The 17,509-nt window shown below is 42.0% G+C and overlaps 1 protein-coding gene across 1 annotated transcript in view; it reads left to right on the top strand.

The window, feature by feature from the left end:
• Cfdp1 (craniofacial development protein 1) overlaps positions 1-17,509 on the top strand; it is an 81,010-nt gene continuing 63,501 nt past the window's right edge. Inside the window, exons 1-4 of the mRNA XM_034522124.2 lie at positions 1-213; positions 5,324-5,441; positions 8,766-8,976; positions 10,165-10,292. Of these exons, the coding sequence (XP_034378015.1) occupies positions 150-213; positions 5,324-5,441; positions 8,766-8,976; positions 10,165-10,292 (521 nt within the window). The 5' untranslated portion in view covers positions 1-149. The remainder of the gene's footprint in view (positions 214-5,323; positions 5,442-8,765; positions 8,977-10,164; positions 10,293-17,509) is intronic.

Here is a 17,509-nt window from a genome sequence, read left to right as displayed (position 1 = left end):
TGACCACGTGGCACTATTTGCGCATGTGCGCTCGCCTCTAGGGCGGCCCTAGCTGCTGGCCCTGTACCTCTATGGTCTCGCCCTAGAGCTTCGCTATTTTGGGGCAGTGGCCGCAGTCGTGTGGGTAGCAGGCCCCAAGTGACAGCAGCATGGAGGAATTCGACTCCGAAGACTTCTCCACGTCGGACGAGGATGAGGACTACGTGCCGTCGGGTGAGCGATTCAGCCTGAGGCGAAAGGAGGGTGGTTCCCACGCTTCACGCCTCACTCAAGACTCTCGAGGTCTCCAGGGCGTGGGCCTCGTGGTCGCGAGGCCACCGCGGCGCGTGGGCTCCGGAGTTCCGGTCCTCAGGACCCTGGCCCCCAGCCGGCCTGGAACACGCGTGTGTCGGTCCTGCACAGCTGTTCTGGGCCGCCGCCCCCTCGGAGCGCGGGAACAGGCGCGTGAAGCTGGCAGGCTGAGCGTACTATCTGTCGCTCTGAAGCCTTCTGGAAGCCGACCCGGACATTGGAGGTTGTTTTAAGGGAATTGCCGGCTTCCCCTACGTCCGAGACTGAGTTATCCGCCTCTGGGTTCAGAAGGGATCGGCTTTTTAGAAAGTTCACGTGATAATGTATTTTGTCACTTTGCAGTAGCTACCCATTGCTCTCTTTTAAGAACTATTTAAAAAGTTTTACTTTTAAAGATTCATATTATGTCATGTATATCCGTGTTTTCCTGAATGTATGTCTCTGCATCACGTGCATGTCTAGGGCTTCTGGGACTGGAGTTACAGGTGGTTGTAGAGCTGAGCCATCTCTCCAGCCCCTTATTGTGTCTGGCAGTGTATTCATTCAGTGTATTCAGGTGACCAGAGAGGATAGAAGGGGTATTGGATCCCCAGGTGAAGGAGTTAATCAGTTGTGTGCCGTCCAACTCTGGAAGGAAGCAAAGTCAGATCCTTTGGAAGTGAAGCACACACTCTTCATGGCTTAGCTTTCTTCTTTTCTTGGGTTGCGGTAGAGGAACACACTAAGAATCCATCTTATGCGAGGTCCAGACAAATCTTTTTAAAGATTTTTAAAATCATTTTATTTATGTGTATGGGTGTTTTGCCTACATGCATATCTATCTGTACATTACACGCGTATCTGGTGTCTTCAGAGCTTAGAAGAGGGTATAGGATCCCCTGGAAGTCGAATTATAGACAGTTAAAGTTATTTATTCCAGTGTAGTTGCTTAGGTGAAAAGCAACTCTAGGCGTTGTGGATGAGAAAGCTAGCTCTACAGCTTAAGATCCTGAGTTCAAATGCCCAGTACCCACATAAAAGCTGGAGGTATCTTGTGGGTGTCTCTAACTGTGGCGTTTTGAGTATTGCCAGGCACAATCCTGGGATCTCACCGGTTTAGTGAGCTTCTATTCAGTGAGAAACACTATCTCAAAAAATAAGGTATAGAAAGTTATCTCACCTGGGTGGCCTAAGACCATCAGAAGATACACATGTTTATATTACAATTCATAACAGTAGCAAAATGAAGTTATAAAATAGCAACAAAAATAATTTTATGGTTGGGAGTGACCACATGAGGATATGTATTAAAGGGTCTTAGTTAGCATTAGGAAGACTGAGACCCTAGAGCATGATGCCCACATCTTCCTTAAGCCACACACACACACACACGCCATTACCATTCTTATTTATCCATCCAATCAAAACGTTATGTTGTGCCAGGTATGGTAGTATAAGCCTATAACCCAGAAACTTGGTAGGTTCTGAGGCGGGAGGATTGCTGTAAATTTGAAAATAGCTTGCTCAAGATTGTGAATTCCAGGCCTGCCAAGATAATGTAGTAAGATGGCTTCAGTTGGTAAAATGTTTGCCTTGCAAGTGTGAAGACCTGAATTCAATTTACAGGATCCTGTGGTAAAAGTGCCTGCTGTAAATATAAATGCTCAACGCTTACATGATGCTGCCAGTGCTGGGAAGAGACAGTAGGATGCCCTCCTGCAAGCCATTCTAGCCTAATTTGTGAGCTCCAGCCCAATGAGAGTCCTTTCTCAAAAGAGGTGGACAGCTTTCTTAGGAATGACACTTTAGGTTGGCTTCTGGTGCCACAGATGTATATGTCTGCATATGTATGTGCATGTGCATGTGTTTTCCTGAGGAAGTCAGATCCTCTGGACTTAAGAGTTAACAGGTGGGCTGGGCAGTGGTGGCGCACGGCTTTAATCCCAGCACTTGGGAGGCAGAGGCAGGCGGAATTCTGAGTTTGAGGACAGCAAGGGCTACACAGAGAAACCCTGTCTTGAAAAACCAAAAAAAAAAAGTTAACAACAACAAAAAAAGGCTCTTTATTATCCTGCTGCCAAGTTTTAAAAAAACATTTATTAAATTAAAAAAAAATTTTAAATTGCATTTTATGTACTCAAGTGTTTTGCCTGCATGTGTGCTTATTGAATGTCATGTCAGATATTTCAAGTCCATTTAAGGAAACGTCTTTCTCCTTTGCTAGTTTTTTTTTTTTAACTTACGTAATGAGTTTCTTTTTAGCACTCAGGGCTCATTCTCCTTTTTCCACCATCCGTTCTTCAACCTTTAGGCCCTCTCCGATTCTCCCACCTGCCGTTGTACCTGTTTTGATTAGATATGTAGTCCATGTTTATCTTTTTGCTGATTGTATGGATACCCTATTCATAGCTGAGCCATGTGATTGCTCTAACTGGACTACCTTTCTCTTCTATTAATGAATGTTTTGTTTTACAAGTTGTGTGTCTGTGTGTCCGTGTCCAAGTGGTGCATGCCAGAGTGTACATATGAGCTAGAGGATAACATGGAGGAATTGGTTGTCTCCTACCATGTGGCTTCCAGAGCTCCAGGTGTCAGGCTTGATGGCAGTGCGTATATCCACTGTGCCATCTTGCTCCTCCCCTGTTTTAATTTAGTTGCCCATGGGCTTACTGCTAACTTGACTCTAGGCTTTCAGAATTGCCAGCATCATCTCCTAGCGTTCTTAGATTCCTTGGGTTTTTATCTCCATCTCTTGGAAGTTGATCTCTGCCTCGGCCTTGCTTTGTTTTGGTTTTTCTCTGCCTTTTAGAATCTTAAACCTTGGGTCTTTCAGCATTATTGCTACTCTTTCGGGTCTTCTTTATCCCTTCTCTGTATTTCCATGCTCTTTCTCTGTCTCTCTGTGTCTTTGTCTCTGTCTTTGTCTGCTGGCTGGTCTCTGTTTCTCTGTTTTTATCTGTCTTTTCTCTCAACAAGGTGACATGTATGCTAGTCTGGCCTTGAAGTCCATATGTAACTGGTGTAACTTTGAGTTCCTGACCCTCTTTCCTCCACCTATGCAGTGATTCTAGGTGTGTGCCACCATGGCAGCTTCAGATTTCCTTGTTTTCACTGTACATGGTCTTGGTTTTTGCTATGTTCCACCAAATTGAGAGGAGAATATGTAATGGCTTCCTGAGGAAGGATGTATGGCAGAAACATTATTCTGAGACCTGGAATGTCTGAATGTTACCTCAGGCTTGTTTGATGGTTGGTTGATAACAGAATTCTAGGTTGGAAGCAGTTTTCCATCAGAATTGTGACAGTGTTGCTTCACTTGCTTGATGCTGGTGTTGCCGTTAGGTCTGTCTTGTGGGCTGGAGATGCAGCTCAAAGATAGAGGGCTTGTCTGGCATGTGCAGCATCTTGGGTTTGATCCCCAGTGGATCTGTTTGTCTCAGAAGGGATCTTCCCTTTGCTCCCATTTTCCTGATGCCTGAGCTCGTCATCGTCACCATCATTAGACACTGGCATGACTTTGCAGTCAGTGAGCCTGCTTCTCCCCAGACCTTTTTTTCTGTTTTGTTTCTCTGGAATCTTAGTTATTAGGTTGAGCCTGTGTTAGACCTCCTGCACTGTCGTGGCTACTGTCCCCTTCTCCCTGCACTTTGCCTCCTCCCAGACAGGTTCTCTTTATGGCTCACGTGGTCCCAGTTGCTCCACAGATGCTTGCATGGATTTTGTTTGGCATTGTGCTGAATCTGTAGGTCAGTTTGGGGAGAATTGATAACTTAGCAGTTTCCTCTACCAGTCTGTGACTTCGCTTCATGTCTACGTAGATCTTTTATTTCCAGTTGATTATTAGTTGCTAGAACATGAGAATACAGTCCTTCAGCATGCTAAGGTATTGCAGTCTTCAAACTTGTTAAACTCATACATCAGTTCAGGGTAGGTTTGTAGATTCCACAGCATTCTCAAGGTAGATAATGATGTCAAGGCTGAAGTTTTTGTATACTCTTCTGTTTCTTTTGCTTGACGTGCTGTGCTATACTTTTATGATGATGTTGAGTAGGAATGATGAGAGAGAGAGAAGTCTTCTCTAGCTCTCACAGAGATCCAGTAGTGCTAATTAAAGTGTCCACCACCGTGCCCAGCCCTGATTAAGGTTTTGTTTTGTCTTTTTTAAGACATGGTTTCTCTTGTAGCTCTGTTTGTCTGGGAACCCACTCAGTAGACTAGGCTGGCCTTGAACTCAGTATGACATAGCTTTAACTAATGTCCCCACTTCTGGTACAGCTGGGTGTTCGGTCTCCACCTTTTTTTGTTTTACTTGCCTAAAATAAGCTATTTTTTCCTCCCCTCCAGGAAACCCTTTATATTGTAAATCATATTTTGAAACAACTACTTGAATTTCAGTGATGTTCACTGCTACTGTGGTAACATTGCTTCTGTATTATTCAGTAAACAAATATTTATCTTTTTTTTTTGTTTGTTTGTGTTTTTTTGAGACAGGGTTTTTTGGTGTAGCCCTGGCTGTCCTGGAACTCATTCTGTAGACCAGGCTGGCCTCAAACTCATGGAGATCTACTTGCCTTTGCATCCGGAGTGCTGGTATTAAAGCCATGGGCTACCACACTTGACTAGAAATATTTATCTTAAAAGGGGATAAAATTTTTGTTTTGTTTTATTGTTGCTGCTGTTTTAGGGTTCTTGTTTTGTTCGAGACAGGGTCTCATGTAGCCCAGGCTGGCTTCAGTCTCACTTGATAATCAAGCACAAGTTTGAACTTGTGATTCTCTTGCATCTAACTTCCAAAGTGCATAGCCATACCTGGCTCAGACTTCGTTTTTTTTTTTTTGTTTTTTTTTTGAGACAGGGTTTCTCTGTGTAGCCCTGGCTGTCCTGGAACTCACTCTGTAGACCAGGCTGGCCTCGAACTCAGAAATCCACCTGCCTCTGCCTCCCAAGTGCTGGGCTTAAAGGCATGCGCCACCACTGCCCGGCAACTTCGTTCTTAATATTCTGTGAAAAATCTTTATTCCAATCATCTGACCGCCCTGTTCCGTGATTTCAGGTGGAGAGTACAGTGAAGACGATGTCAACGAATTAGTGAAGGAAGATGAAGTGGATGGTGAAGAGCAGGCTGAGAAAACCAAAGGGAAAAGAAGGAAGCCCCAGAGCATTCCAGCCAGGTGATGCTGCCCTGCAGACCTCACAAGCAGAGGCGGCTTCATGGCTGACAGTGCTCTCATGATGTCTGTCTGTCTCTTCGTTTGTTTTGTTGTTGTTGTTTGAGACAGGGTTTCTTTGTGTAGCTCTGGCTGTCCTGGAACTTGCTCTACAGATCGGGCTGTCCTTGAACTCACAGAGATGTACCTACCTTTCTCTTCCTCCTGAGTGCTGGAATTAAAGGCCTATGCCATCACTGCTCAGTCTGTCCATCCTTCTGTCCTTCCTTTCTTCTTTCCTTCTTTCTTTTCTTCCTAACATTGTCTCTGTGTGTGTGTGTGCTATAGCATAGGCTGGTCTAGAATTCATTGTGTAGCCTAGGCTAGCCTCCAGCTTTAGCCTCCAGAATTGTAGGGATTATAGGCATGAACCATTGCTCCTAGCTTTATTGCCAGGGTTTTTAACCCCTTCCTGTATGAGGGAAATATTTGTTGATATTCTAAAATTAAAATCTTGGTTTTAAACCAGTTTTTAAAAGTTTTAGGCCTTAATTTTAAAATCACTAAGTAAAATGTGTATGTGGTAAAAGCAGTCTTGTTGCTATAGGATACATCCTCTGGTCTCACCCTGAAATGTTGTCACCTTAGATGCTGTCTTAGTGTGGGTACATGCTTTCTACTCTCTTTGTTTAAAATAAAAATGCTAGCACACTGTACATCATGCTCGGGCTCACTCTTGGACAGCTGTTACTATGTTGCCCAGGCTGGCCTACTCCTAAGCCTCTTGTCTGCCTTCTAAGTAGGGGTGTGGTTCCAGGGAGGCCTCACTGTGGCGATTCTCACTTAGCCCATTGCTTTAACAGCAGCCTGGCAGTCCACACACACCTGTTCTTTCAGACACTGTAGTGTCATACTTTATGAATAGCCTGACTTGACTTAAGCATCCCTCAGTGAGGAACAGTTAGATTGTATAGTCTGCTACAGCAGAAGGCTGCAGGAGACATTGCTAGAACATGTTGTTACATACTGGTACAAGGGTTTTGTTTTGTTTTTTTTTTTAAGGTTTATTTTATGTATATGAGCACTCTGTAGCTGTCCTTAGACACACCAGAAGAGGGCATCTGATCTCGTTACAGATAGTTGTGAGCCACCATATGGTTGCTGGGAACTGAACTCAGTCAGTACTCTTAACCACTCAGCCTTCTCTCCAGCTCATAGTACAAGTATTTTTGTAAGTCAGATTTAAAGGTGTAGAATTGTTTGATCTAAGGCAATATAAATTAAATTTTTTTCAGTTGAACTTTTAAATCACCCCTTACATCCTAAAAGGCCATGTTCTGAATTACAGACCCACAACAAATGAGAAAATCACGATGGGTTATGACTCAGATAAAGTTATCTCCTATAGGACTGTCCTGTTGCTCTTGTTTCTATCTTGGCCATTGAAGCAGAAAGCAGATTGCAGTTTTTGACAACAGAGAAAGTGAACATTAAGTGCCATATTCTGTCACAGTTGAACTAGTAGAAATGTACTTTATAAGCCCTGGGCCCAGTGCTCTTTCTGTGTTTGAATTTTCGTTTCTTTGATGGTGGCATGAAAGTGTTTGGAAGAGAATGGCAGCAGTGAACTTGAGAGTCAGTAGACTTTGTATTTCAAGTGGAGTGGCTTTTAGAAGTGAAAAATATTTAGCACATATGTTTTTAGAACCCTTTTTCTGAAAAGAATAATGAAGTGATCTTAGGTAGTTTTCTTTTTGGCTGTTGAGTTTTTGGGTTTTTTTTTTTTTTTTTTTTTTTTTTGTTTTTGTTTTTTTGTTTTTGTTTTTGGTTTCTCTACACAGGGTTTCTCTGTGTAGTCCTGGCTGTCCTGGAACTCACTCTGTAGACCAGGCTGGCCTCGAACTCAGAAATCCACCTGCCTCTGCCTCCCAAGTGCTGGGATTAAAGGCGTGTGCCACCACTGCCTGGCTGTTTTTTTGTTTGTTTGTTTGTTTGTTTGTTTGTTTTTTGTCTGTTTGTTTTTGTTCTTAGTGTGTAGCTTGTCTGTCCTGGAACTCACTATGTAGACCAAGCTGGCCTCCAACTCACAGAGATATTTAAGCCTTTGCCTTTGCTTTCCTGAATTCTGGGATTAAAGGTGTGCACCACCATGCCTGCCTCAGGTGTTTTCTTAGTAAAAATAACAGTCTAGATATAGGATACTAAATTTAAGTTTCAAGTGAACTCCAACCACCCCCATTTTTATTTATTTTTTTTTAAAGATTTATTTATTTATTTTATGTATATGAGTACACTGTAGCTGTCTTCAGACACACCAGAAAAGGGCACCAGACCCCATTACAGATGGTTGTGAGCCACCATGTGGTTGCTGGGAATTGAACTCAGGATCTCTGGAAGAGCAGTCAGTGCTCTTAACCGCTGAACCATCTCTCCAGCCCCCATTTGTATTTAATATGAAAGCAGGTAATAAAAAGACAATGCTTGCTAAAGAGTTCACACATACAGTGTATACGCTGTATGTCATGTAAGTCCTTCAATTGCTCTCAAGGTACAATACACTTGCAATGCAAAGCAACTCCTTAACGGGGAGTGTCCATATATAAGTCCCTGGGGAGCTGTTATCTACTGGGAGAACTGAATTTTAAATTTTGATTTAATATTCCTGCAGGATATAGTTAAACTTTGTAAATACTACTAGATTCAATGTGTTTTATTATTTTAAATAAGAATTTCAGCTATTCAAATTATAGACTGAAGATAGAAGTGTGTTTAAAATACAATATTTAACACTCTGAGAATGTCTAGGATATTGATTTATTGTTCCTGATTCTCAAAAAGTAACATGCCACAAATTTGAAAACACTGAGAAACTTATGGGTATTTTTTTCACTGTATGGTATACTTCTAAATTGTGCCATTGTTGTTGAATAAACATACTTAAAAACAAATTTAGTCAGGGCTTCTGAGATGGCTCAGTAGTTAAGAACAGTTCCTGCTTTAGCAGAGGACCTGGGTTCAGCTCTCAGCATTTCCATGGTGGCTTGCAAGTGCCAGTGACCTTAGTTCCAGGGAATTGGACATCCTCTTTTGACTTCCAGAAGCTTATGTGCATATAGTGCACATACATGCTCTCAGGAACACACACACGCATGCACGCACGCATAAAGAAATGAATAAGTGTTTCTAAAAAATTAAATCTCGTTTACCTTCTCCATTTCTCTTACTGTGTTATTAGTAATCCCAGATTTAATCTTTGAGGTGTGAGGTGATGCATGGTTTGAGGAGAGGGAGTGAATGACTTTGCATTCTCTCTTGTCTTCCTTTTTCTGGGTGGCTGTTGTTGAGAAGGAAGAGGAAACAAAGTGGCCTCTTGTTAGATGAAGAGGAAGATGGCAAGGAAGACTCTGGAGGTGGTAGTAGTGGAGAAGGAGATGACGAGGAGCAGGAAGGAGGCCTCGGGTCAGAGAATGCAAGGAAGAAGAAGGAAGATGAATTGTGGGCCAGCTTCCTCAATGATGTGGGACCAAAGTCAAAAACAGCCCCAAGTTCACAAGCTAAGGTAAGCTTAGAGATTGCTGGGATAAACTTCTCTCCACGACACCCTCGTTCCCCAGGAGCTTCCTATTGTTTTAATTTGCAAACTGACTTGAGATTTGAGTCTCAAATCAAAAAGCAAACTAGATGTCTTTTGATAGTGACTTCATTAAGGGAAAAGCAAAGCATTTCTTAACAGTAGAAAAAATGAGCTGTTTTAATCAGGTAAATTTCCAGCAGACCTTTATAAACTTTTAAAAAATGTATTTGTTGGGCTGGAGAGATGGGTCAGTAGTTAAGAGCACTTACTGCTCTTTCAGAGGTTCTGAATTTAATTTTTAGCACCCAAGTCAGGGAGTTCACAAAAGCCTGTAGCTCTATCTCTAGGGGATCTGATGCCTTCTCTGGCTTCCAAAGGCACCTGTATACATGTGGCTTGCCCACACATATACATCTAAATAAAAATAAGTAAAATTTTTAAAAGATTTACTTTTTATTATTTTAATTATGAGTATATGTTTGTGCCTATGTGCAAGTCTGTGCATGTCACTACAGGTGTCTACATTGATCAAAGGCATTAAGCTCACCCTGGAGCTTGAGTTACAGGCGGGTTTCAAGTTGCCAGACGGAGGTGCTAAAAACTGAGCTCAGGTTCTCACCGAACGCTCTTAACTGCTAAGCCATCTACCTCTCCAGCCTCTCTACTATATCTGTATTATTTTATATTATTTTTTATGTTTATAGATGATTTACTTGCTTGTATGTCTATGTACCACATGCATGTAGTACCCATGATGGCCAGAAGAGGGCATCAGAGTCTTTGAAACTGGAATTATAGGTGGCTATGAGCCACCTTATGGGGCCTGTGTCCTGGAAGAACAGTCAGTGCTCTTAATCATAAGTCATCTCTTCAGGCCTTCCAATAGTGTTTAACCGATTGGAGGTGAAACGTGAGAGAACAACCCTAAGCAGCATGTTCGCATGTTCAGACAGTTCTTTTAGTCTTATACTTTGGTGAAAGTGATTATCTATCTATCTATATTTTATTTTATTTTTTCAGGTAGGGTTTCACTGTGTAGCCCTGGCCAGCCTGGAACTCTATGTAGACCACACTGGCTTCTAGCTCAGAGATTCTTGAGTCTTTGCCTCCTGGATGCTGGGCTTAAAGGTGTGTGCTACCCAGGCCTGATTCTACTTCTTACTCTTTTTGTAGGTAGCAGAGGAGACTGAAGAGACTAGCTCAAATAAACCGTTGGCCAAAGCAGATGAGCTAGAGAAACCTAAAGAGTCAGAAAAGGTGAAGATTACCAAGGTGTTTGACTTTGCTGGCGAAGAAGTGAGGTAAGAGGATTTCGGTGGCTGGGAACTGGTTTTTTCAGGCAGTGCTTCGAGTTCTGCTTCACATCTGTTCTTATTCCCACTGGCTTACTGTTTTGGCTGCGTACGTGCATTTGGAAGCTTGTATTTCCATTGCTCATCGCCATGCTTTGTGTTTCGAGTAAATCCCTTATCTCTTTCCGTTGCCGTGAGATAGCCCAGGTGAGATCACTAAGTCAGGCAAGGATTGAAAGTGCTAGGAGGGAAATTTAGTTTCAGCATTATTGTGTATTGTTTGAGCTGGTTTATGAGTTTATCTTAGTTTATAAAAGCAGTTTTTTAGAGGCTTTTGAGTAGTTCAGCCTCCTGGATCTTACTATGTGGCCCAGCTATCCTAGAACTCACTGTGTAGACCAGGCTGGCCTCAAATTCACAGAGATCCACCTGCCTCTGCCTCCTCAGTGCTGGGATTAAAGGCATGTGCCACTAAGCCCAGCTTGTTGGTATTCTGTTTGGTTGATTTTGGTAGGGGAGTTATTGTGGCAGTTTTAGGGAATTTTCAGATCCCTCATTTATGTAAAGTTATAATGTAAAAGCTGCAGTTCTATAATTTAGAGGCGATGAGAACAGAATTCAAGCAATACTTTTATAATACTAATTTTGTAAGTTTATTTTCTTTGACAGTAACAGATGAGACTCTGACGTGGTCTGATAATACAGTTTCCTCTGTGTTCGTTGCTTTCAAAAACACCACCTGTCTCCCTGGAGTTGTATTCTTCCCTCTGTGTGTGGAGTGTAGGTTGTAGAGCCGTTCGGTGATGTTGGAGTCCTCGGATTCTTACATCCCACGTATAAAATGGCATGGTGTCAGTATATAACCTATGCACAACTTCTTTTGTACATTAGAGATCTGATTTGTTATACTATAATGTGAATCCACAAAGGTAGCACAGCATGTAGGGACTGGTGAGAGAGACAGTAATGTGTGCCTGTTCTGTGCAGATGTATTCTCCCCTAAATGTTTTCTGCCTGTGTTGGTCGATCCCACTAGTACACAGAGTTGCCTGTTTTTTTTTTTCCAGTGAAAATAGGTTTCGAAAAAATGAAATTTTGTATTTTTGGTTTTATAAATAGTATGGAGCACAACTTTTAAGATTTGTTTAGACTGGGTCTCACTGTAGCCCAGACTGTTCTGGGAGCTTACTATGTATCTCAAAGTGGATGAAGTTGTGATATTCCATCTGCTCAGCCTCCTGAGGGCTGAGACTACGTGCATAAGCTACTGTGCCCAACAACACCTATTTTTAATTACTTTATGTATGTGGGTCTTTTGTCTGGGTGTATGTATGTCTGTGTGCCATGTACATACCTGGTGCCTGAAGCTGTCAGAAAAGGGTGTTAGATCCCCTGGAACTGCAGTTACAGATGGTTCTGAGCCACTATGCAGGTGTTGGGAATAGAACCCAGGATCTCTGGATGAACAGCCAGAGCTCTTAACTTCTGAGTCATCTCTCCAATACCAAAGTCACTCATTTGAAAAACTTTTCTCAAAAACATTTTCTTTTGTGAAGTATCTTTAGGGCAGTGTTGTAAGAACAGTATTACAGTGAATACCCATGTGCTTGACACACTCTCACTCAGGTTCACCCATGTTCAGTGTTCTGTGTGTTCTTATGTGAAAGTGTGGCCACTCCTGTCACACTGTGTGTATGAAGGCCAGAGGACAGCTTGGTTTTTTGTTTTTTACGTTTTTTTTTTTGTTTGTTTGTTTGTTTGTTTGTTTTGTTTTGTTTTTTGTTTTTTGAAGACAGGGTTTCTCTGTGTAGCTGTGACTGAAACTCACTCTGTAGACCAGGCTGGCCTCAAACTCAGAAATCCACCTGCCTCTGCCTCCCAAGTACTGGGATTAAAGGCATGGGCCACCACTGCCCGGGGACTTTTATTTTTTAAGGTGTTTTTTTTTTTTTTTTTTTTTTTTTTTTTTGGTTTGTTTTTTGTTGCTTTTTTTTTTTTTTTTTTTTTTTTTTTTTTACCAGTAATACATAGTTTTGAAGGCCATACTTTGAGTAGGTAGATCTATGTATGATTCTATTACAGCCTTTTAGGCCCCAGTTATTCCATTGATATTCTTTCTAGTTGTTCTTACATAGTCAGGACCCAGTTCAAGATTAAATAGTGCATTAGGTGTTTTAAGGGTACAGACCATTTGTATTGGAGAACATACTTGAATTTAGATTTTTACTTGCCTTGAATGTTTAGTTTCCAGTTAATCACCTTAGACTAGTAATTCTCAGCCTTCCTGATGCCTTGACTTTGGGAATATAGTTCCTCATGTTGGCATAACCTAACCATAAAATTATTTTGTTGCTACTTCATAACTAATGTTGCTACTGTTATGAACTGTAACATAAATATTTGACATGCAGGGTATCTGATATGTGATCTGTGAAAGGGTTGTTTGACTGACATAGCCCCCCCTCCCCCAAGTGGTTGTGACCTACAGGTTGAGAACCACTGCATTAAACAAACCTGCTGCCCGGCAGTCCTAGATATCCTTCAGGAACCCAGCATTAGTGTTGAGTTAAAGGACATGGGCAGCATCTATCAGAAGTCCCCGTTGTAGGGCACTCCTGGTAATCAGTCACTTTGAGATCTGTCACATAATTATTGATGATGTGAATTAGTGATGGATTTTGCCTCCAACAGTCATATTGCAGCTCCAGTACGGAGCTGCAGAGCATCGACAGTGAGTCATCGGTGCTTAGAAACCGGGCCCGGAGGCCCCTTTAACCTAGAGTTTGGGAGGCAGAGGCAGGCAGATCTATGTGAGTTGGAGGCCAGCATGGGGTATAGAGTGAGTTCCAGGACAGCTAAGACTCTGCAAAACAAACAAACAAACACAACTCTGTCTCCATAAACCGAAAAAGAAAGAAAGAAAAAGGAAAGATTCAAAACTTTTTTGGACACAGCAAGGCATTTGCACATGAGAAGTCGCAGCAGCTGTGACAGCATGCAGAGGACCTGCCCAGGATCATCCAGCCAAAGGCCCAGTGTGGGACATGGGTCAGAGTTGAACCAGCTAAGAAGCTGTGGCCATTGATGGCTGCTGAAAGAGGAGGATCAGTTTTCCTTAAGGGTGTGGCCGTAAGAGACTGACTGCCCATGCCCCAGTAGGTTCCCTGTACCCAGACTTGAATTAGTGCACTGAGTGGGCTCCGTGGGGTATTTTGTTTGTTTGGTTTTTTGTTTTTTCAAGACAGGGTTTCTCTGTGTAGCCCTGGCTGTCCTGGAACTCAGAGTGTACAGACTGTCTGTACACTTTGTAGACCAGGCTGGCCTTGAACTCAGAGATACATCTGCCTCTGCCTCCCCAATGCTGGGATTAAAGGCGTGCGCCACCACTGCCCGGCTCCGTGGGTTTTAAGAAAGAAAAAATATGCTGGGCAGTGGTGGCGCACACCTTAATCCCAGCACTTGGGAGGCAGGTGGATTTCTGAGTTCGAGGCCAGCCTGGTCTACAGAGTGAGTTCCAGGACAGCCAGGACTACACAGAGAAACCCTGTCTCGAAAAATAAAAAAAATAAAAAAATAAAAGGAAAAGAAAAGAAAAAAAGAAAGAATATATTTACACAAGAAAGTTGGAAGTGGATATGGGGATATGGTAGACTGGTGTTAAGAGAGAGATGGGAAGAGGGGGAGTGGGCTTAAACTTAGTCAAAACACATTAAATGCCTGTATAAAAATGTAGAGTGTACCTCCAAAAAATACAAGTTAAAAAACAGGACATTTAGAGGCAGAGTTGAGGGCTGGCCAAGTCTATAAAGCAGGTTCCCTCTAGGACGACATGGTGAGACTGTTGGAAAGCCTGTGTTGGCTTAGATCACTTCCCACATGTAGACCTTCGACAGGACAGTCTTCATAAAGAACAAAATCAGCTCAGTTACTGTTGCTTTGAGAAATCAGTAAATTTCTGATGAAATTATGAATGTTTATAAATATTATCATTTAATATGTCCCTGATTATTTTTCTGTTTTGAGATTGAATCTGACGTATCCCAGGCTGACATTGAACTGATTCTCTGACCTGTTGCTTTCTAAGTGTAGGGATTACATTCATGTGATACTACTCTTGACTTTTTTGTTTGTTTCTTGAGACAGGGTTTGTCTGTAGCCCTGGCTGTCCTAGAACTCACTCTGTAGACCAGGCTGGCTTCAAACTCAGAGGTCCACCTGCCTCTGCCTCCTGAGTGCTGGGATCAAAAGCGTGTTCTCTCACCCTCCACTTTGTAAATATTGAAGTGCTCAGGGAGCCTGCATGTGTACAGTTTGTCAGAAGAGGGCAGCACCATCTCTCAAATAAAATAGGATAAGAGCATTTTCTTTTCATTAACTACACTCAACACACGCATCTTATTTATAGTCCCCAGTAAAACATGGTAATTTAAAACCATATATTATTGAGATATGTAACAGAACAAGTGAGTGTCTTCTAAAACTCCTTTCCCATAAAGAATACAAAAGTGGGCTGGAGAGATGGCTCAGCAGTTAAGAGCACCAACTGCTCTTCCAGAGGTCCTGAGTTCAATTCCCAGTAACCACATGGCGGCTCACAACCATCTGTATTGGGATCCAGTTCCCTTTTCTGGTTTGTCTAAAAACAGCGACAGTATACTCATATACATTAAATAAATAAATCTTAAAAACAAATCTTAAACAAAAAGACTGGAAAAGCTTGTTAAGGCCTGTGGTGGCTATACACTCCTGTAATGTCAGCCCTTGGGAAGAGGAAGCAGAATGATCAAGGCCAACCTGGGTCATGTATGTATAATTTTTTATATACAGATATAGTATATATATATATATATATATATATATATATATATATATATAAAATCACTATATATATAGTGATTATATATATACATATATACACACATATATATGTATGTATATATATACACACATATATGTATGTGTGTGTATATATACACACACACCTGTTAATAGTTGCTATGTTGGCAAGGCTTTGTTTGTTCATTTGTTTTTTTGAGACAAGATTTTTTTAGGCTGGCCTCAAACTCAGATCCACCTGCCTCTGTCTCCCAAGCACCAGAATTTAAGGTGTGTGCCAACACTGCCAGGCTATTGGCAAGACTTTTTTAAAAAACACATTGTTTAAGATCCTATAAGGAGCTTTCTTGAAGGATCTTAGGAGATTTGAACTTTGACTACCCAGGCACAAACTTAGTGTTTGTCTTTGAGCATTTCTTTTAATTTCATGACATCATTGTTTCTTTCCTTTTTTGTCTTTGTCTCAACATCACCGCATCTTTAAGAAATGTGAAAGAGCTAGTGGGAGAAATGTGTAAGTGTGAATGAGGTAGTGTAGCATGAAGTTAGTCTTTTTAGCATCTCTAACTTGGTTGTAATGTTTTGTCTGTCTTTCCTCAGTGAGAGCTCTGTAATTTTTTCAGCCTTGGGAAAGGGAGGAAGATGACCGATCTTACCCTTTTCTATGGCAGAGCCAGCTGACCCTGTGAGCTCAGACTTTCCTAGTTGATTCACCTTTTGGAAAACTCCAGTCATGGAAAAAGTTCCATCCAAATAAAGACTTTTCAGGAAGTTGAGTGAGTGAAAATGAAGTTAAAATGGAATTTCTGTTGAAAACCAGGTGAATTAATTATTGCTAATAGTAGGCCTTTTCCTATCAGGAGTCCCTCTCATGCATGAGATGATTATTTAAGTTAACCATTCTCTTACTTAAAAGTACTATGATAGCTAAATCCCTCACTGCTTCCTAAAGTAAAGTTACTTTCTGGTACCTGGGGAGGCTGACACAGGAGAGGGCCAGCTTGGAGCTTACTCGGAGGGCCTGTCTTGGAAAACAAAATGGCAGAAAGAGTGGAGTTGCTCTAGGGATGTGACCAGCAGAGAGCAGTCTGCTGTTTGTGTCAGCTGTCAGGTTCCTTAAGAACTACCTCAGCCCGGGCGGTGGTGGCGCACGCCTTTAATCCCAGCACTGTTCTGTGAGTTCCTGGCTGTCCTGGAACTCACTCTGTAGACCAGGTTGGCCTCGAACTCAGAAATCTGCCTGCCTCTGCCTCCCAAGTGCTGGGATTAAAGGCGTGCGCCACCACCGCCCGATCCATGTCATGTTTCTTTATGTGTCCCGTTGCATCGGGATGCTTTCCAGAACATGTTTACCTAAGTGTGTATCAGAGTCTTGTCAGTCAGTTCTACTATAAAACAAGAACATCAAATCCAAGCATAAGTTCATGGTTGCTGCGTTCTTCTCTTTGTTACTTGGGCCGTTGTTCTTCATATCCTAGCATTCTTGAGGGTAGGATGTTGATCCTTTAAAGTTTGTTGTGTTAGTCAAGTATTGTGTGGCTCTTTGCTGAAGCTCATCCTTCAATTCTAGACTTTTTGTTGTTATATTTTTCCCTTTTCCTGAAGAGTGTATTATTTGAATTCAGACTAGCTGAACTATAGTTGGGCAACAGCTGTGCCTCAGTAGCAAACAGTAAAGTGTCTGTTTCTTAGTAGTACATTATGGGTTGGTTAGCACTTTGCCTTGTCCCTCAGCCCTCTGGCATACACAGCCTTTAAGGGTGGCTTTGCACTTAATTCCTTTAATTTCAGAATGGGGCTTTATTCTTTATGCCTGTCCTCTTGGTTTTTGTTTTCTATAAATTGTATTGGATCCTTCTGCATCAGCAGTGGTGGAACACAGCCTGTGTTTTGATGTAAGAGAGACTTTGTTGTTGCTAATGCAGACTTTGAGCTGGTTGTGGCTGCCTGCGCCTCTCTTCAACCTTTGATCAGTAAATTTAATTAGCCTTTCTAGGGTTCTGTAAAACAAATAGACTTTCTTGTCATCCATTCCACATGGCTACAAGCTTTGGAGATCAGAGCAAACCAAAGCCAGTTAGTACTTCCAGACTTGCTGCTCTTTTTTGTGCCAGAATCTCATTTAGCTGAGGATGACCTTGAACTGTCCTCTTGTGAAGACGTTGCTGGCATGTACACAGCTGGTGTGTTACTTTCTCAAAGTTAGATGCACTTCTTTCTCTGTTGTCCCTCTACTTACTACTGTTGTGGAGTTGGTCACATTTATTTGTCACTGTTAGTAGGACTTTGGTAGGAAGTGGACAGTAAAGTATGTGTTAGTTCTTCATTAGTCTCACCAGTCTTTTGTAGAGTCTGTACGAGACAAGGGAACCTAAAGGAGTCTAGTATTT

Source organism: Arvicanthis niloticus, chromosome 18 (assembly GCF_011762505.2).
Source record: "Arvicanthis niloticus isolate mArvNil1 chromosome 18, mArvNil1.pat.X, whole genome shotgun sequence".
NCBI classification, from domain to species: Eukaryota; Metazoa; Chordata; class Mammalia; order Rodentia; family Muridae; genus Arvicanthis; species Arvicanthis niloticus.
The sequence above is the reverse complement of the archived record's forward strand: the minus strand, read 5'-3'. Positions and strand labels throughout refer to the sequence as shown.